The 21,335-nt window shown below is 39.1% G+C and overlaps 3 protein-coding genes and 1 long non-coding RNA gene across 6 annotated transcripts; 3 read left to right on the top strand and 1 right to left on the bottom strand.

Annotated features, from left to right (window-relative positions):
• Positions 1–3,363: 3,363 nt before the first annotated feature.
• LOC103991685 (transcription factor bHLH149-like) lies at positions 3,364–4,179 on the bottom strand. Its single transcript, XM_009411209.3, has one exon. The coding sequence runs from the start codon at positions 4,093–4,095 to the stop codon at positions 3,541–3,543; it is 555 nt and encodes a 184-aa protein (XP_009409484.2). The 5' UTR covers positions 4,096–4,179; the 3' UTR covers positions 3,364–3,540.
• Positions 4,180–7,400: 3,221 nt separating this feature from the next.
• On the top strand, positions 7,401–8,417 carry LOC108953381 (uncharacterized). Its single transcript, XR_010498019.1, has 2 exons — positions 7,401–8,123; positions 8,199–8,417. It is a non-coding gene; the product is annotated as an uncharacterized LOC108953381 (long non-coding RNA).
• A 1,965-nt stretch (positions 8,418–10,382) lies between these two features.
• Positions 10,383–17,468, top strand: LOC135643438 (C2 domain-containing protein At1g53590-like). 3 transcript variants are annotated; one of them, XM_065160387.1, is made up of 12 exons: positions 10,383–10,950; positions 12,460–12,534; positions 12,735–12,878; positions 13,160–13,255; positions 13,340–13,471; positions 14,035–14,187; positions 14,281–14,322; positions 14,944–14,992; positions 15,311–15,403; positions 15,497–15,680; positions 16,178–16,304; positions 16,400–17,468. In XM_065160387.1, exons 1-12 carry the CDS (start codon positions 10,825–10,827, stop codon positions 17,270–17,272), a joined length of 2,094 nt encoding a protein of 697 aa, XP_065016459.1. In that variant the 5' UTR covers positions 10,383–10,824; the 3' UTR covers positions 17,273–17,468. The 3 variants fall into 3 exon arrangements, with proteins under 3 accessions (XP_065016459.1, XP_065016460.1, XP_065016458.1); XM_065160386.1 differs by having other exon boundaries at positions 10,386–10,950; positions 16,394–17,468; XM_065160388.1 differs by lacking the exon at positions 12,460–12,534 and having other exon boundaries at positions 10,384–10,950; positions 16,394–17,468.
• Positions 17,469–18,385: 917 nt separating this feature from the next.
• On the top strand, positions 18,386–21,222 carry LOC103991682 (ras-related protein RABA1f). Its single transcript, XM_009411207.3, has 2 exons — positions 18,386–18,774; positions 20,528–21,222. Exons 1-2 carry the CDS (start codon positions 18,557–18,559, stop codon positions 20,961–20,963), a joined length of 654 nt encoding a protein of 217 aa, XP_009409482.1. The 5' UTR covers positions 18,386–18,556; the 3' UTR covers positions 20,964–21,222.
• Positions 21,223–21,335: the final 113 nt, after the last annotated feature.

The raw sequence follows: 21,335 nt of genomic DNA, 5'->3' as shown, positions 1-21,335 counted from the left end.
AAAGTCCATAAATATTTTTCTAATATATTTTGAGTTCATCTCCCTCATATTACAATGTTTTTTAATCGGATTATAATATTTTTAAAATTATATAAAAAAATATATTATAATCTTGTTTAAAAACATTGTAACTCATATAGAAGTCAACTTACTATGTTTATGTACTTAAACCAATAACCAAAGTTATTTGAAACCCAAGCAATGTTCACAAATATTTGTGAGAAGAAGGAACATATTGTAATAGGACCATAGAAGCAACATTCAATTACACACACAGATTGAAGCAGTGGGTTGGTTAGAAGAAAATTGACTCAAAATACATTAATAAAATACTTATGAATCTTGCTCAGTTTTCAAATAGGTATGATTCTTCATTTTAAAAAAAAATCAATATTCCAATAATTTGTCCTCTATATAAGTTATAATATTTTTCAATGTGGTTATGGTGTTTTTAGTATATTTTTTTATTTTTTAAAAAAAATACTATAATCTTATTAGAAAATATTATAACAAAAGACAAATCAACTGAAAAATATTAGAAAAAAAATACCAATGATCTTTACTATTGTATTTCTATGAAAAAAATGTTACATAAATACTTATGATTCCTATGCTGGGAATCAATCTAAAAATAAAAATCAGTTACAATATGAGTTACAGTAGAAAAATACTATAACTAACAACCAGTCCAATTTGATAGACTTGGTCACCCCAATCCATAAAAAAAAACAGAGAAAATAGATAGGTTGCTGGCTATCAAATCAACGATATGTTCGGAATTAGAAACCCCCTTAATGAAAAGAGCGAAATATAATTAAGTGAAATATAAAATTATCTATATATTTAATCAATAAACTTATTTTGAGTGAAATTTTGAAAAAAAAATCCGAACTTTCAAAATTTCTAACAGAACATCCCTACTTTGAAAAATTTTCGTAAAACACACTTGATCATGTGAAAATACTATTTTACTTCTATATCGTCACCTTGCACCAAGCTTGCACTGTATTTCTTATCGTTCTTGCATAACGTCCATCCTCTCGAGTCCACTCCTGCAATCCTTACTCTAGCAAGAGGGTTGCGATAATGACGATCATTTTTTGTAATATATATGATGAGATAAAGAAGAGAAAAGATCGTAATCCAATAGGACAAATGGGGAGGGAACATGGTGGTGAAGACGTGCGGGAAGATGACAGGTTTGACAATAGTCAATGATAAAATGATTATTTATAAAAAATATATATATATTTTAAATAAAATATGCTATATTGAAAATTCGCCCACTTTATTTTTAGCGCCGAGGCATCAGTCAAAGATGAAACATTTTCTATTTGTGGATTCGCCCTCCTTTCTTTCTCTCTCTCTCTCTTCTTCCTCGTATTATTTATTATTAGATTCCTAATTGTTGTAATGGTTGCATTTCCAGCTAAGAGTGTATCGAAGCCTTGTCACGGATGGACAATTTCCCAACCACTTTATATTATATATTCAACCCGATGCTTCTTACCCTCCTCGTCTTCCACAGCTACAGGTGGAAACTAATATTTGCAATGATTCTGAGACAGATGAGTGATAAAGGTCAAGTCGGTGAGGACATTCGATCAGGACCTGAACTTTTTCTTTGTGGATATTTCCTATGCTTTGCAAGTCATGATACTACTTGCCGGCAATGCCTAAGCAAACTACTGATATCCATCTTTCCCGATCACAGATTCTGAAGATGGAGATTGAATGCAAACTGTCCCGATTTTGCACTAGGAGCTGTGAACTCTTGACGCAAACAACTAGGGTGGGTCACCGAAACTTGTATCCTTTTACTCGTCAGCTTCTTTATTCAGAGACTTGTATCGAATGCGAGAACGGAAGCAGGACACAGAGACAGAGTACAGATGACAACGAAGGTTTTGCTTATTCTTTTCGTTATCAAAGGCAACAATCTCATTTTCTCTCTCTCGTGAGAGATCTTTATGTACAACAGGGTGGTTTCTCCAGCGTCATCGTGTTAGAAAGCTTGTCAGCCATGACTTTGAGGGGATCTATAATGCTGGAAATCATTCAAGAAAACAGTCCTGTGGCAAAAAGATTCTCCTCGTGGAGGTTGGTAGTGTGTTTTGGCTAGAAATTGTGATGTGCTCTTGTCATATTTTTAATAGCATCAATTGTTTCTAATGAAGTGGAATCATATAGATCTGTAATCCCACCTTACATGGATGGAAGGCTGAGCTCGATGTGTGAAGTACGTACGTACATACAGGAAGAGGAAGGTCAAGTTATCTCTGTTAGGCGGATAGAAGATGATCTCTGTGAAATAACACTGGGATTTTATTCTGTTGTCAGAATCAAATCTAAAACATTTCTTGTTCCACACCGATTTAGGTTTCTCTGGAACTCTCCAACACTAGAAAACATAGATTATTCTCTAGTGAAGAAGAACCAGACTGAGATATAAACAAGTAGAAATACTTTTGCTATATACTGTGATATTTTGACGCAAGATTCTGGAAATAAAAGATGAAAAGGACTTGCAATCACAGATTCTTTTCTGATGGATGCATGCCTGATGACACCTTCCCTTTCGATCCAAGGAAGAATAAAGAAGCAGCTGCTATCTCCTCTCTTTGTCTGACTGATGATCGCCTTGAGGGCATGGCCATCCATCACCTGCTGCAGTTCATGCTTGGCTTGCCAACTCCATCACGATTACCATTAGAACACTTTTACTACCTTCATTCACCACTTGCCCTGTTCTAATTCCTGCTGTTTCTATCTCTTTAGTCTGTTGTTTCTCCTTCGTGGTCCAAGTCACTGTCACCTGTGTATGTAGTCACAATTCAACCACATCCTGTATGGAATTAGTGTCTGAAATAAATTTGTCCTACAGTCCCATATTTTCCATCTTTGATTGTTATTGCTTATTATTGTTTTTTGTATGATAGTGATTCTTTTAAGAATGTGTAATAGTCGAAGATGTGAGTGTTAATAGAGACATCATTGGTAATAGTTATAAGTTTTATTTCTGTGCCTAAATTGAGCTTTAAGTATAAATACACCCCTACCTTTGTTCTAGTTTGTCTCTATTTAGCATCAGATAATTAAATGCTTTTACCACCCCAAATGCAAAGATTACTATTTCCATTTCCTCGAGCATCTTGCAAACACATACATACTAGCAAACAAAAGAACCCCAAAACATAGAAGAATCAAGTCATGTGAGCTACCTAATTGCCCTGTAGATGTATCACACTCCCACCAAAAAGAAAATCTAACATCTTTTTCTCATCTCTACCAAAAGTGGATTAAGATTTTATAACCTGCACAGAAATCTCAAATCTCCAATTCCCAATTGCTAATTTGATCCCAACATAAAACACTTTTGTAGAGTAAATTATTAAGTAATGAGATAGTTTGCAAGCAACAATATCTAATTCATCATCATTGTTGTGTGGGGCATATACAAGTAGTATATAGACTTTATGATTGATTATACACAGCATACCCACATCGATCATGTACAATCAGAAAGCAGAGAGGAGTCCATCAAACCACGCGGCTTTCCGCCTCACCCGCGGCCGCAGCGTTCAGCGACGCCGCCGAGAGCGCGTCCGCGAGCGCCCTCATCGCCTTCACTTGCATCTCCAGCGCCGCAACGTAGTCGGCCGCCTCCTCCAGAAGGCTCGGCGCCGACAGCTGCCGGCACCCGGGCACAAGCCGGCCCAGCACCCGCAGCCGGTCCCTCACCTTCTTCCCCGCCGGAGCCGCAGCCGCAACCGGCACCGGAGCCGCTAGCCTCGGCCGTCGGCGGCCGCGGCGGACCTTGCCGCCGGCCTTGAGGAGGAGCTTGCGGCGAGGGCGGCAGCGGCCGAGGAGGATGGCCCGGCTCCACTGGGACTTGCCCCGGGCGGTGAGGGCGAGGGCCGAGTCAGCCGCCTCCTTGACGGCCCGCGGCCCTGCCCCCGAGGCGGTGGCGCGAAGGGCTTCGAGGAGGCGTCGGCGGTAGATCCGCTCCTGCGCGGCGGTCCGCCACTTGGTTTCCGCTCGCTTCATCTTCTTCTTCCTAGATGATGATGCCGAGGAAGAAGAGGGAGAGATCATTGTGGAGTGGTGGTGGAGGTGGAGGTGGAATTGGAATTGGAAAGGGCAAAAGGCAGGAGAGAAATGGAGGAGTCGGTGGTGGAGTTGGTTATAAATAAGATGGTGCCTTTTATTTTATGCCACCTCAAATATTAATTTGGGAGACATATAATTGGAACAATGTCCATTAATTAAACTCATTGGATTTATGTCACTTTTTTTTCCATTTATTAAGCTCATGGTAATTGTGTGATGATGAGGTGACGTCATAAGTATACACACACACACACAAAAATCTCTTTTTTTCTTTTATCCACATTTAAAATCATTGCATAATTTATGATGATAAAAAATATAAATAATTACTGACTCCTGTCTTTCTTAAGTTATCCAAATCGATCAGTATACTATTAATCTCATATTTAAATTTTTATATAAGCATTATATCATTAGATATAATATTTTTTATTATTTTAAAATTTGGTTGTAGTCTCATATATATATATATATATATATATATATATATATAGAGAGAGAGAGAGAGAGAGAGAGAGAGTTGAGGTACTTAATTAGGTGCCAAGCAACAACAGTGTGGGGTAATTAAGGACATGCATCCGACACAAGGCATTAGTGCACTAATTGACCCATTATCCAATTCCAATGCCCAATGCCTTTCTAAATCAAATTAATTGATGAATATATTTATAGATATTGAAGAAGGGCATCACAATCCAAAAGTGAAATGGACGGCAATGATAGGGAGTGATGCTCTTTCCTTCCCCGGCTCGGGCAGGAGAGGTTGATACGTCGAAGTCACGTACTTGTGTTTTCACACGCACACACACGAGTGTAAGATGGATGTGATCGTAGTCATAGCAATAATTGATCTCAAATCTAAGCATAAATAAATATTAGATTCTTTGACTTTCTTAAGTTGTTCCTTTAGTAAGTTACCTAAAGTACGAAGAATTGAAGTATGAAAAGACTTTTTTTTTTAATGATTATCGTATATATTTAAGAAGGAAAAATAGTTTTACTATTACTACAATTGGTTTTAGTAAATATGTAAAGATATTATATGAGGGAATATACAAGAGATTTTAAATTTAAATTTGAAAGATAATTTTATTATTATTATTATTAATTGCTTGTGATAAAAAAATATATATATTTCTATATGGACGTTGACATATAAATTTTATAATTTTATTTTGTTATCGATTGCTTTAAGCCATATTTATTTATTTATTTATTTATTTTATGATGAAACTTAATGAGTGAAAATTTTTAAAAATTACTTTTTTAAAGTCATTTTCAAGGAAGTGTCCTTCAGACTTTTTAAATAATATTTTATTTAATATTTAAAATATCCTTAATTTTTTTGGTTCTATTTTTATTCCTTTTCTTCCTATGGACCAATCCATATAGTGAATTTGTCCAATTAAAATATTTTTATACTATGTTAGAGTATAATATTTTCAACAATATAATAAAAACAATAGCATAAAAAATATTATAATATAATATCTGTTGCCATATTACAATATTTTTGGGTATTGTTAAAAATATTATAATTAGACCAGTTTACCCTATGGAGGGAGGGGGTATTCCCCAAGCGATTCATGCGCTTAAAAGCATGGGCATGTGTGAATGACGCACATGATGGCCATGCGTCACTCATTAGCACAGTGGGTGGGTGGTGGGCGGTGGAGCCCACCACTGCCGCCCTCCTCCTTTTTGGCTGTCGCTTTGGATAACCAACACATATTTAGAGCAAGTGGGGATAATTAACTCCATGATTAAGCTTCCGCTGCCGCGTTCCTGCCGAGGAAGGTGACCGAGAGCGACGTGGAGATGTCCGTCGCAGATGCTTCGAAATGAGGTGGTGGTACGGGATCGGTGGGGCCGCCACCTCGTGCCACTGTTCTCGTTCCTTGTCGTGACTCTCCCGGTGGTGGGATTCGCGAAATGATGTGGGCTTTGGACGCTGCTGATGCGCCCATCCCATCCGCCGACGTTGGCGTCCGCCGGCCTCTCCTTCTCACTGGAAATTGGGGTGGAAGCTCTTCCCCGGCATGGTGGCATGGCAATGACCTCTGGATTTATATTGGCATTCAAAACCCACACTTGTGACTTCTTTTGCCATCTGTTTCTTCAATCATACTTGCAAATCTTGAATCTTCTCACTAAAGTGTTAATTTCCATTTGCAAATGAACAAACCTAAATATGTTTTATTTATTATTTGAGAGATCAATGTTATTCTGTGATTTCTTTTCTCATATATAAATATGTCTTGAATCTTCTCACTATGATTAATTAGCTCCGATGTTTAGCCGTGTCAAACTTCGATGCGGGCAAAATAAGACATCGATGTCAATCACCGATCGAGCAAACCTCAGTGGATTTTGGTTCTCGGAATCAGCATGTGTCGTCCTCCTTCACAACCCCTCTCTCGACTTGGACATCACTAATCACTCTCCATGGGGAGGAGGAGGAGGAGGAGGAGAGGATCCAGTAAGCCTCCACTGTTACTGTGCTAAGATCTCGAGGTGGAGGGAGGACCAGCTCATTTCACCGGTGATGCATAGCTTAAATGGTAGTGAGGGATGCACTCGATGGGTTGTAATCATACAGCTTACAGGTAAAGGATTCAATGCTTAGGAGTCCCCAGATGTCCTTTAGTACTCAAGCAGGAGTTCCTTTGGGTCCTCCTTCCATGGTTAAGGCCTTCATAAAAGGGGAAGGTTGCTTGAAGGGTGACTGAGGGCCAGCTTTTTCCTTTTAACATGTGTAACCCTTAAAATGCATCATAAAAAGCTCTGCCACCCCACCAATAAATCTCTCACAGTCTTTGCGGGAAATGCTACTCCTCCCTCTCTAACAGTCATCAAGTACAAGCTATTCATAGTATCCCCTTTTGGCCCATTACTTCTCCTCCTTCCTTCTCAGAGAAAGAAAAGGGGGGAGGGAAGATAGGGGTTTAAATGGCATGACAAGCTTTAACGTGCAAACCTTTTGAAAGCTGGTGTCAGAGCTGCTCAGTGCAGCTGCAGCACCGCATCTCATCTCTCCTAATCTGCTCCCCGCGCACAGAAGGGCAAGAAATTACTCCTTTGACGTCAAAATAGTGGGGATACGATCTTTACTTCCGCTGTATACGGCAATGGCCTCTCTGTGTGGAGCCGGAGCACGTCACTGTTGCCCTAAACCACGCTCTTCAAAGCACGAGGGTGGCCACGGTTCATGAATCTATTTATATCCTTCATGTATGAGCTTCGAGCTAAACCAGTTCCTCATCTACAGACTAAGAACTTGCAGAACCAAGATTTGACGAGCAGTAAGTGTTTGCGAATGGATTTGTCAGTAAAGTTGGACGAAAGTCTTGTATGTATGGCTGTGTTTTCTGGAGTCGTCGGTCTGTCTTGCACTGTAGTTCTATAAATTCTATGCACAAGACCCTTGCAGAGACTCACTCCTCACAAGATCTCGCTTCTTCTTGTTCGTGTTCCCTCGACGGTGTTTTGCCTCTTCTCCATCCTTTTCTCTCTCTCTCTCTCTCTCTCTCTCTCTCTCTCTCTCTATTACTGCTTTAGCTTGTGTCTTGGTTTTTCTGATACCTTGTTGTTGCAGGGTTGGCGAGGTTGGGTTGGGTGAGAAGACATGGCGAGGGTAAGATGGTTTTGCTCAAGACCGCGCAACACTTCCATATGACATCGCATCGCTGTGCTCATCTATCCATCAGCAGATACCGATGGAGAAGGCATGGAAGGAGCGGGCGATAGGTTTGGACAGCGATGCGTTGGTTTATGGCCAGGCTGCGCGGTCCTGCGCAAGATCCGCCCATCACTCGATCCATCTTATTCCTTCTTGTTGATCGATCTTCGATCTTTAGCTCGCACTCCTGAAGGCTTTTTGCTTCACAGGTTCCCGCTGACCTCGGTGAAGGAAAGAATAGAAGGAACCAAGGGAAGTTGCAAGTCTTCGTCTGCAGCAGCAAGCATCAAGAATCACAAAGGGAAGCATATCTCACATCAAGAGATCGTGACATGTGAGTAGGGTTTCTGTCACCACCAGGTTTTCCCAGCTGACTATGACATCCATCTTTTCGGTGGAGACGTAGCAGGAGCCGAGCTGGAACAGTATGCGATAGAGTAGACTGGCACACCAAATGCCAGAGGGTCGACGAAGCACTGATCTCAAGTTCCGCAGTGATGGTGCAAGCTGATACGACCAGGATGCGCATTCCTCCATGGATCTGACTGCAAAGATTCCGGCAGTGTGCAGTGTCCGATCCTTGTGCAGATTCATCTGCTGTCGCTTTGCTTATTGTCCTCTTCGCTTCTGTCTCTCGTAAAGCTCGGTTTCACAGTAGTGATATCTGGTTGCCTATGAATCTGTGATACAGTGAGGCCAATCCTCACCTTCTCCAATCTACGATGTTAAATGGAAGGTGTAGTCATGGTCTGTGTTGAGTTGAGGACTTGGGTATTGTGAGCGAGAATATGGTAGAGATAGAAGGGAGATATCAATTAGATTGCTTTGATATCTGTGTGCTCATTATTAGCTAAACCAATCTCTTGCATTAAAATAGTTTAATCACTTGCAATGATGTAGTGCTTTGTTTGATCAAGTTATCTATGTATTTACTTTTGTATTGAAACAAAAAAGGAGAAAAGAAAAAAAAGATGTTTTCTCTTTCTTTTCCTACAATTCAACCAATAATTTTATTCTTATGCAAATCAGAAAGGGAACAATCTGATTAAATGGGAATTTGGCATCACTTATGTTTTATAGTGGCAAAGGTCTCAATGTGTGTTCAGTGTTTCTGACTACTACCAATGACCTTTGCTTCTCCTCTCTTCATCATTTTTATGCCATCAATCCAATTCCAACCACATTTTGCTAAAACCAAAGTATCATATGCATTCTCTTGTAAACCATAATTCGATGAAATCATCCTGAATTTTATATACATTTTGTTTATTGAAAAGATACTGGACTGTGGACAATTTGGATCGGATAAAATAAGCATATGTCCTATATTATATCTCTCCATGCTAATTGATAGCTCTATGGGAAGATTTAAATTAGTATTTGTGCCTCATTAAGTTTGAGAATTAAATTAGTATTTTAGATTTAAATTAACAAAGAAGCAGCTCAGGTTCATTAGGTAAGAATTTGAGAATCAAATTTATTTTGTAAGAGAAAAGGTGGTTATTTGGGAAGTCCTGTCAAAGACCCACCTCCAGTTGATAAGATAGGGAAATGATATGCAGCTATAGTAATGTAATAGAGGAGAAAATTAACTCCAAACTTTTCCTTTTTTTGTATTTAAAGTAATGTAAAAAAAAAATACTAACATTGATATTTTATTGAATATATGCATATATATATATATTAATGATAATGTTAATTTTTTTCATCGACTTCATATAGAGTCAAACTTGATTTAACATACTTTTTCTGGTGAAGTCAAGCTTAAATTTTGAGTTAATCTAATGTAAATATATCGACGTAAATATCGACGAGGAGTAATGACAAGCATTTTTTTTGTCAAACTTGTATAAGAATATCTTTGACGACACTCTTCTAATGTTCAAGTTAGTAAATACCTAAGTAAAAATAAAATAATATAAGAAAGCTTTCTGAAAAGGATTCTATTCATAGGGTGAATATTTATTGTATTACATGGAAAGTATCTTTACCTTGTCTTATTGGTACTTGACTAAGAGCCACGACTCGATTAATGAAATATATTATAATATATATATACATATATATAATTTTTATAATATATTATAAAATTTTTTATCAACTAAACTAGTGTATATATATATTCTTAACGTATGCCACATGCGAAGAACGGTAATTGAGCCTGGCTTAAAGCCCAATAAGGCCCATAATGCGCATGGCCTATTAGCCCAATCGGTCTAATAACTGACTCTCATAGATGATCGATCACCTTCCGTTTGCTCGTCTCGCTTCCCCTTCGTCGCAGCCGTCATCCGTTGCTGTCTCACCCTTGAATCATTTGGTACTCGCGACAGCGATGCATTAAACCATTATTCTATGGTCAATCATCTCGACTGTAACGTGTATTCTGATGCGACCAAAATAATAGAGCCCACCTAAAGCCCTCCAGTTTGGACCGGTTGTCAATCCCCTGCACCCGGCCCTCTGATGGAGATCAGACGGCTGAGGCCACTGCGATGGCCTGTCCTCCACGTCGCGACACTGCCGACAAGCGAGGACGGGCCTCTCACCTGCCACGTTCGCTGAATCTGCCGTGCGATACGGCGTCCAGTGAGGCTCTCTCCGCCCATGGAATGCAACGCCCGCGCGGGACCCACTCACGACGGAGGGCGATGCGCCGTCTGATGCGCGGCGCATCCGCGAGTCGTCACGTGAGTCGTGACCAGGAGGAACGCTCCAAGCGTCGTCCCCGTCGTCTATTCGACGGTTCGGTTTAAGGTCAATGTACTCACGCTTCGAGGGGCCGTTAAGCGTTATCCTCTCGCTGTCTCTCTCTCTCTCTCTCTCTCTCTCTCTTTCGCTCGCTCTTCGACTCCCTACCCTTCTGCTGTGTGTGCTTCCGTTCGCCCACGCGGAACCCTCCGAATTCCGTATCCTCCCCGCAAAACCCACCGATTTGAGATACCGCCACGGGGTTTAGTAAGCCGGATCGGGTGCTTGCGGATGCCTGAGTTGGGCCCGCGGACCCCGAATCGCACAACACCGGGAAGAGGAGGATGGACATCACGGAGGTGACGATCGTGCATCACATCGCCTTGGTGCTGCTGCTGCTCTGGGTTCTCGTGCAGTTGGGCAAGGGGCACCCGGTCGTCTTCTTTGTGGCACTGTTGTATCTCTACAAGGTGAGAAGAAGACCAAGAAATTTGACCGTTGATTGTGCTTAGATCCTCCTGTGTTGGATTTTAATTCCTCGTGTTTATTTCGGAAGAAAGTTTTCTCCTTTTTTCTTCTTTTACTTTCTGTTGTGATGTTAGACTTGCAACGATTGGCTGATTAGGGTTGGTCGGTTGTATGAAATGCAGTTGGTATGATGTGAATTAATTTTATGCCATGTGCTAAAGAATTCTTTATGAAATTCTACATGTTCTTGATATCTAAACAATGAAAATTGTCTACATTAAAAATATTAGATATTGGAGTGGGATCCCATCGTGGTTGATTGCAGTGGGCGTCTTACGCTTCAAGTTAGTTTAAGAAAGGGATAATTTCATAAATAATGATTAATAAAAGTAAATTATGTTGTTTGTAACATGGAATTTAATGATTGATATAGACTGTTGAACGTGACATCCAAACTGGGCAAGCTAGATTTAAGACATTGAGGGACTACCTTGTGAGCGTATCATATGATCTTCTTAGTTGCAGTCTTGTCAAAGTTGATACTAGAGATGCAACAAGCTTCGCATTTTGATTCTTTTGTTTGCCCATTGATGCAAAGTGTTATGATACTTTGCCCATTGATTGACATTTTGACTTGGTATTGTGGAACTGAAGTTATGATACCTTGCCAACAGTCTTGGAACTACTGGGGAACATAAGCCATGGTATCAAGAAGTTCATAAATTGGTCTCAGTATGTTCCAAGATAGTCAGGAACAGAGGCCATTGTTTCTTGAACAAATCTGGGCTTGCTTCTGGCCATTGTTTCCAAGATAGTCAATCAAGACATACAGGCAAATTCTTGGAAATAAGTTTACCAGGCAAAGAATGTTAGCTATATGCTTGGTTTAGATAGTAACTACCAACAATTCATCATCTGAAGATTGCCTTACTGGTTGCACACCCATAAGCCTGGTCCTTGGTTGGACCTCTCGGTACTTTTGGTGTATTGATCGTTAATGTCAGCTGAGTTAGTGGGTGAAAATTATGGATGAAATCATGGACTATATAAAAAATTCCATAAAAATGAAAAAGCCTACCTGCTTCTCCTACTATCCCTGTCCTTGTGTTTCAACAAAACAACTCACAAGCGGAGATGATGGCCAAACTTTATAGGAGTTCTCACATTGGCTTAGTAATCTTTGTTTGATTATGACCTATTGTCTTGTCGTTCCACGGGAACCAAGGACTGATTGCTGGTTTTGTTATCCAGCATCGTGTGCTTGGTTGCTTTTGCTGGTCCAACATAGGCCACCGGTTTATCAATTTCTTGATTTGTTATTTTTTTGTTTCTGTTTCCATTTATTTGGATGTTATGTATTTTCACCTTTTCGTTCCCATGTTTGTGATCTTGATTTCACACTCTTGTTTTTCAGTCTTTTGAGAGTCTCTGTTTTGACTGTATAAGCTATATATGTTCGATCATGTTAATACATGCTTATTTTGTGTCATGATTTCTTTGTTATACTCCAGGTAAATGAACGGTATACATTGAGATTGCAGAAGCGACTGCAGTTTGAGGAAAGAAAATTTGCCAACCAGCGAAGAGTATGCATGATATACTCTCATATTTTGATCTTTGGACTGTGTTTCCTCGGCCATAATATTACATGCGTTTCTTTTGTGTTCTGCTGGTTCTCATTTACTGATAGTTTTTCTCTGGTTCTTAATAACATTTTAGTCCAAAGTTCCACATACCTCAAATTATGTGCTATTATCATCATTTTTATTTATTTTTGGTGTGGCAGCTTCTCTCTGATGCAGAATCAGTCAGGTGGTTAAATCATGCTATTGAGAAGATATGGCCTGTATGCATGGAACAAATTGCATCCCAGCAATTTCTCTTGCCTATCATACCATGGTTTCTGGATAAGTTCAAGCCTTGGACAGCTGTATGGACTTTACAACTATGACTTCTTCTACTGTAATTGTTGATACTATCAAGAAAGTATCATCATTGTGATGCATTTAGCTTCTTATGATGAACTTCGAGGGCATCTTTAGAATGTAGTTGCTGCATAAATTACTTGTCTAGACTGGGCAGTTGATAAGTTTCCATATGGTGAAAATTATTGTTGGAAATGCTGGTCTTGTGATAGGCTCATACTTTTTTTTATAAAAGGTTTTCTGTGATATATATTAATATTTAATTGTATGCCTTGTATTTTTGCAGCGGAAAGCCGTTATGCAGCATCTTTACTTGGGTAGGAACCCACCTATGTTTATAGATGCAAGGGTTCTTCGTGAATCATCAGATGATGATCACTTGGTATGCCATACTCTTTCTTTTGCAACAGATACCAGATGCCACTTATCATGTATAATTATTTAGTGTTCTAGCTGTGTGATACAGGTTCTAGAGTTGGGAATGAATTTTCTTTCAGCAGATGATATGAGTGCAAAACTTGCGGTGCAGCTGAGGAAAAGACTGGGATTTGGGATAACAGCGAATATGCATATCACAGGCATGCATGTTGAGGGAAAGGTACAAAAATCTATCTCCTGCTCTGCAAGCAAGAATGCACTTGCACTGATAAGTGTTGCTCATAGTGCATTTCTAAAATTCATTTAAGGTGTGCTTGGTTTCTCTTAAAATTTGTTTTCACATGAAAAAATAACTTTTCTGATGTTTGTTTGACAAGGAAACTAGAATAGAGTCCAAATGTTCTCTAGATATTCAAATTCACATGTCACAGAGATGTCTTTGATGATCTTCCTTGGCAGCAACACCCCATCCCTCCCCTTTCCTTCCTTCTCTTTATGCTCATGGAGCTGTAATACACAAGAAATTCCAGATGCAGTATCTCCACAAGAAAATACGGATCCGAATGAAATATAGTTTTTGGGATTTGAATGACAGATGGTTGTCTCTTTTATATGAGCTTCTGTTTTATTTATTCTAATAACAATGTCAGATTTCTGACGTGTAAATGAGAAATAAAAGAAACAAATCGAGAATGTAAAAGAAAATGCAGAACAAATTGATAGGTTATTATCAAATTTTAATGGAGGCTATTTTGACATAAATATGTAAATTTCTTTTTGTAGGTTTTGGTGGGAGTAAAGTTTCTTCGGCAATGGCCATTTATTGGACGAGTCAGGCTATGCTTTGCAGAGCCCCCATATTTTCAGATGACAGTAAAACCAATATTTGGACATGGAGTTGATGTTACCGAACTACCTGGAATTTCAGGATGGCTAGTAAGAAACAAGTGGTTGACTCCACTTTTTAAGTAGGTATCAGATCCAATGAACATTTTTTTCAATTAAATATTTTCATTTGCTTGATTTTAGGATAAGTTGCTCGATGTTGCATTTGGGCAGACATTGGTTGAGGTCAGTAAGTTGGTTCCCCATAGCTGTCTTCTCTGTTCTTTTTTTGTTTTTCCTCCGTACATATAGCTTGTTCTTCTAAAAAGTAACTAGGAAGTCGTTTCTCAAGAAAGAACAAATATATTAATATAGATTGGTGAATATAAAAACTCCTGTAAGATGGATATGGATACAAGTACATTAGGTGGATGTGTACTTATATGTCAAATCTTGACAAGAACTAACTGGACAGATATGATGGTAAAAATTGTTTTGATAGTATATTATATATAGGAATGCTTGGTGTTTATTTATGTTAGAATTTGTAGTTAGTTACCTTGAGAAGTAATAACAACCAATTGACTAACGTCCATAGTTCATTTCTCAAAAAAGAAATTTTTAGTAATATGCTACTTCAAAAACGAAGAGAAGATTTGAAGAACTTCAAAAACAAAGAAAGATCATTGTATTAGTCTCATTAATTATAAATTGGTTTATATCATACATCTATTTTATGTTAAATCAAAAGATTTAACATTCTTTTCTAAATAAAATTCCTTGAGGAGGTATTGATTATAATACCTATTATATATTTTACAAGTAATTTATCTGCCAAATATAACTAATATTTATATTTCCTTGCAGCCAAACATGCTGGTTATTGATGTGGAGAAATTTGTTTTGGCTCCTGAAGGTAAATGGCAGTAGAAATCATCGCATTTATCCAGCTTTAATTGCTAAGTAAAGAATATTATTTTGGATTATCTATTCATATTATAGAGAATATTATGTTTTGCAACTTCAATGGTTAAACATTAACATGTGGTTTACAAACTTTGAGGAGACCAAGATGTTAACTGGAAGAGTGATTACTTTACCATGGTTGTAGTGTCAAAATATATGGACCTGTTGTTTTCCATTTTCATGCTATTCAGCAATTGAAAACTGACTTGTCTTATTTTATTCTACTTTTGAATGATTTTCTGAATTATATATTTTTTAAAAATTTTAGAAGGTTGGTTCACTGTCAATGTGAAGCCTCCTATTGGATATGCGAAATTGGAGATGTTAGAAGGGGCTGATATGAAACCATCTGATTTTAATGGTATGCTTCTTTTTATCTTTTTCCTTTGGAGAGAAACGTCTGATGTTATTATGGAAACGAAGTCTCTGATTTATTACCAAAACTATGTTGCAGGACTTTCTGATCCATATGTAAAGGGACACCTTGGACCTTACAGATTCCAGACAAAGATCCAACGGAAAACATTGTCTCCAAAGTGGTTGGAGGAGTTCAAGATCCCCATCAGTTCATGGGAGGGAACCAATGTACTCGTTCTTCAAGTTCGTGATAAGGATACCATTTTTGATGACATTCTTGGGTTCGTTCAGATTTCAAACATGTTATTTATGTGCAAAATCATGAAAAATCTGGGTTTTCTTTAATTTATTTGAGAGCAAAATCATGAAAAATCTGGGTTTCTTTAATTTATTTGAGAGCTCAAAGGTCTGGCTAATCAGTTACTCGTAGGTGAAAGCACAGCTGCCCATAAAGAACACACAGCTATGCTATCTGTTTGTCTAAAAATGATAAATAATTTAAGGTTCATGGACCATCCACATGTAACTTGAGCAGTCTTCAGAAGACCAGCATGAATCTGTCTTGTTCTTCAGAAGATATGTTTACTTGTCTCGACGTATTGTTCTTTTTTTTGAGAATCCTATCAATTGTTTCAAGTAAAGAAAAGGGTGTTATCATTGACTGTGTTAAACATAATGCAAGTTAAAAAAGTTGATTCTATTTGTTGACTCTGTTTATTTTAGATGTCTACTAAGATCATTCAGATTTTAATTAGTCTGGTTTTCATGTGCCTTGCAGAAACTGTTCTGTGAACATCAATGATCTGAGGGGTGGACAAAGGCATGACATGTGGCTGTCACTGCAAAATGTCAAAATGGGAAGGATCCACCTAGCGATTACTGTACTGGAAGAGGAATTACAGAAGGTAAGCCAGCTGCAATGTTTGACGACCCTTGTGGATAATAAGAAAGCTTGATAATCTATCTTGGCTTGAAACACCAACTTTTTTTATAGGAGCAGAAAGATCTCAGTGATGAAGAAATAATATCAAAGACGACGGAACCAATGACGAGCAGGTCAGATGAAAAGGCTGAGAAACTTAACACGGAAGTATATCATCATCATAAGATGGCTGATGAGTTTGAGCCCATTAATATTAAAGGCCAAGAAAAGATAGGATTATGGGTGCATCGTCCTGGGAGCGATGTCTCCCAAAAATGGGAGCCTCGAAAGGGGCGTGCTCGATACCCTGATACCCGACTCCATCGGGAGGACAATGGCTCCACTAAAAGCCCAAGTCGATCATCATCACCCAGGTCTCGACAAAGTGATTCTGGCAGTAATGAAGAATCTGCAGATGGAAAGAAACCCCGGCTTAAAATAATAAAAAACGGCCTGCACAAGTTGAGTTCTGTATTCCATAGAAGTCCCAGGAAAGGAAGCCCCCGACAATGTCAGGAGGTGGTTGCTCCTCCTCCACCACCACCTAACCTGTGGCCGATCGGGGAGAAGCGGACGTCGATCAAGGTCATAATGCCTGACGGCTTTGATGAAAAAAATGGAGTGCCAAAGCTGGATGAGGAGAGATGCAACTCTGAGATCAGCGAGAGAGAAAGCCCAGGCAAAGGCAGTAGTATGCTGCAGACACCGAAGAACTTCATAAGCAAATCATCCAAGAGTCTAAAGAGCGTGCTGAGCAGGAAGGAGTCCGACAAGCTGAAAGAGGTTCAGTCACCAGGAGCTGAAGATAAAGATAATTCTCAGGGAACCAACTCCTCAAGTGATGGTTTGGTGGATGATCCACTTGTTATAGGGGGATTGCCCATTAGTATTGCTCCATGTAGCCATAAGGTAACTGTCAGTGCTGAAGATGACAAGAAAGACAATATATAGTCTGCTAATGTTGCAAACTGCACAGAATGTCTGTCATCTTTGATTCCATGGCAGAACCAAAGTCCAGTTATAGACAAGTGTGTTTGCCATATGTTGATATGTAAACAACAGTAGCGGATGCTTCTTCTCGGTGTAATAGCTGTTAAAAATTTTGTTTGATGCTTGTTATATATATATAGTGTTGATTCTTCTTCTCTTTGCTTCTGTATATTTATTTTATTTACACTGTTAAAAGAAAAACATGTTTTAATTTGGTGTCTGATATCTGTGTCATGAAATAGAAAGGCAGGGGATGATGTCTAAGCCCATCTCACATGTTGTCATGCTGATTGATGTCTTCAGTTAAGATGATTTTTAACTCTCTTTTTTTTTCTGAAAAGCAAATGAAAATAATTTGATTAGTAAGAAAAAGGAAATGAAAATATTCTTTTCATCTTTCAAATGCTGAAAAAACCTAAAACACTACTGTGTAGTTGGAAAGATGCTATCTATCTTTCCAGTTGAAATGAAAAAATAAAAACTTAAGATTATGCCAATAAATAATGCAGAAATAAAATTGTTTCTGCTAGAAAATCTTTTTTAAATATTTAATATAAAATATGCTATTTCCAATCTGACTCGCAAACATGCTTGTTTTAGATTTCATACTATATATAGTAAGGCTTGATAATTATGCCACGTGGACATCCGACTGGGAGTTTGGGTCAACAACGAAGACTGGCGCTATTGGTTGACCAGGCTGTTGTGGGCCCCCAATGAGACGGTTCCACGTTCCCACCGTGTTTCGGCTTTCACGGGTACGATTTCTTGAGGTCGTCGGAGCTCACGTGAGGCCCACCTAAATTATATCCAATAAAGACGTTGGTATGTGAGATGGTAAAACAAGAAAATGACTTTCTTCGAAAACAAAGGAATTCGCGTCTTACGCGTGTGATCTGTGGACCCACATCTCTAATCCAATCATAGAACGAGTGGGTCGAGGGTTAGCGAATAAAAAGGCCGAAAGAAAGAAAACACTTGTAAAATTATAGCTCCTAACGACCTTCCACGTCAGCTACCGTTTCCGAAGAGACCCCGTCAAAAGAACTCCCTCTTTCGTTCCAACTTCCAGCCAACGAACCATCCCCTTCCATCGTCAAGCTCGGCGTCCCCCGGCCTCCCTCTCGCTCTCTCCTCTCCCTCGATCCATTCTTCTTGTCCTCCCATTCTCTCTCCCGACGACGTCTTTCTTCTTCTATTCTGTGGGATTAATACAAGGAGAGAGGGAGGAGGAGGAGAGTGATAATGGCGTACAAGGCGGACGAGGATTACGACTACCTGTTCAAGGTGGTGCTGATCGGAGACTCCGGGGTGGGGAAGACGAACTTGCTCTCCCGCTTCTCCCGTAACGAGTTCAGCTCCGAGTCCAAGTCCACCATCGGCGTTGAGTTCGCCACCCGCACCATCCGTGTCGACGAGAAGCTCGTCAAGGCCCAGATCTGGGACACCGCCGGCCAAGAAAGGTCCGATCCCGTACCACAACCTAACAAAAGAATGCCTCTTCGGTTCCATCTCCCTTTGTTGACTCGATCATTGCCCGTCCATTCCATGTGCCCTAATTCTTCTCTGTTTTCTTCCTCTTCTGTCCTCTGTTTTCTTTATAGTTGGTGATATCCGATTTTAATTCAAAGAACAAATTACTTGCTTGGTTAGAATGCATTAATTATCTTTTTGGTGCATATGATTCTATGTCAATCTAATGCTGTCATGTTGTTTCTATTTTCCCCTGCTCTTTTTCTCATGTGTTTGTTCATTTCCAGAAAAAAAAAGGGGGGTAAAAGAGATCCCTCCTTCAGTAATGTTGTATTGTTGCTATCTTAAGATGCTACATGGCATGTTAAGATGCTTGTAGTTTCAAGAATGCAAGAACTTGGATATTATAGTCCAAGTAATATGCTATGTAGTTTCAAGAATGTTGTATTGCTGCTATCTCAAGATGCTACATGGTATGTTAAGATGCTTGTAGTTTCTTTCAAGAATGCTAGCTAGACTATTGGATATTGTAGTCCAAGTAATATGCTCTGTAGTTTCAAGAATGTTGTATTGTTGCTATCTCAAGATTCTACATGGTATGTTAAGATGCTTGTAGTTTCTTTCAAGAATGCTAGCTAGACTATTGGATATTGTAGTCCAAGTAATATGCTCTGTAGTTTCAAGAATGTTGTATTGTTGCTATCTCAAGATGCTACATGGTATGTTAAGATGCTTGTAGTTTCTTTCAAGAATGCTAGCTAGACTATTGGATATTATAGTCCAAGTAATATGCTCTGTAGTTTCAAGAATGTTGTATTGTTGCTATCTCAAGATGCTACATGGTATGTTAAGATGCTTGTAGTTTCTTTCAAGAATGCTAGCTAGACTATTGGATATTATAGTCCAAGTAATATATGCTCTGTAGTTTCAAGAATGTTGCATTGTTGCTATCTCAAGATGTTACATGGTATGCTAAGATGCTTGTAGTTTCTTTCAAGAATGCTAGCCAGACTATTGGATATTATAGTCCAAGTAATGCATCATGTAGTTTCAAAAAATGTTGTATTGTTGCTATCTCAAGATGCTACATGGTATGATAAGATGCTTGCCGTTTCTAGAATGCAGGACTCTTCGATATTATAGTCCAAGTAATATAAAAAACTATCTACCTTAGCAAGAAACAACATTCATATCGATTTTGACGTAAGATTCCAAACCTATGTCACTTTTTGTTGCAGATTGTTGGTAATTAGCATTTCTTTATGGCTTTGGAGCTTTGATTAAGTCTTTTGAATGTGAAATAAATTACAGATAAACTAAACTCTGTAACTCTGATGTCAGACTATTTTTCAGTTGTGATTTTTAAGATTAAAAAACTATTGAGTCTGAGTCAAGATTAACGTATACTTAGACTTATTAAGTTGTAGGTCAAATCCAAAATTTATCATCGATCCTTTCAATACTTAATAACGTGGAACAATTCCTTGATCCTCTCTCAATTTTCATTGGATTGGACCTATTGACATGCTGAGAAATGCATATTATTCTCTAAATCAAATTATAATTTCAAGTAAGTGCACTGCTAGTTTAGCTTGGTTGTAATGTAAAGATGAATGCTTTATGTTAATGCCTGTAGCTAATTTTTGTTCTGACTTGCTATATCATGATGTAATTAGGACATTAGCTTACTCCCGTAATTGCAGATTGATATATGCTATCTCCTGTTCTTCTTTGATCGTATAGATATCGAGCAATCACTAGTGCATACTACAGAGGAGCTGCCGGTGCCCTCGTCGTCTATGACGTAACTCGACATATAACCTTTGAGAATGTGGAGAGGTGGATGAAGGAACTCAAGAACCACACGGATGCAAACACCGTCATGATGCTCTTGGGCAACAAGGCTGACTTGCGTCACATAAGGGCCGTCTCAGTGGAGGACGCACAGGCCTTTGCTCAACGGGAGAGGGCTTTCTTCATGGAGACATCTGCCCTCGAGTCCATGAACGTGGAGACTGCCTTCACCGAAGTGCTGACCCAGATCTACCATGTGGTCAGCAAGAAGGTGCTTGATCTCGGTGATGATCCGTCGGCTGTGCCCAAGGGACAGACCATCAACATCGGCGCCGACGACGACGTGCAAGCTGCTGCTAAGAAAACCGGCTGTTGCGCAGAATAGTTGGTCATCCGTCCATCTTTGGTGATCGTTAGCTGCGTGCTGCGTCGCATCTTCATGTGACATTTCTTCTGTAAAGCTCAAGGGGGAGAGTACCTTCTCGGACACATTCATGCTTCAGGAACATTGAGCACCACACAGGGTTTTGTGGCTACCTTTTTGCAGAAACGCAAACTTAGTGGATCTTCTCTTGTTCTTCATTTGATTTGTACTCCCGACTACAAACATCTTTCTCTAACATTTGTTTGCTATCTTTGATCCACTGTGTATCATCAAAAACAAAGTGGTATATGTAAAACTGGTTGGTTTTAACTTGATGTCTAAGTTCTTCCATGGAAATTGTCACATGCTGTGTCATTGCTGAATTTACTGCAA

Source organism: Musa acuminata, chromosome BXJ3-7, assembly GCF_036884655.1.
Source record: "Musa acuminata AAA Group cultivar baxijiao chromosome BXJ3-7, Cavendish_Baxijiao_AAA, whole genome shotgun sequence".
NCBI classification, from domain to species: Eukaryota; Viridiplantae; Streptophyta; class Magnoliopsida; order Zingiberales; family Musaceae; genus Musa; species Musa acuminata.
The sequence above is the reverse complement of the archived record's forward strand: the minus strand, read 5'-3'. Positions and strand labels throughout refer to the sequence as shown.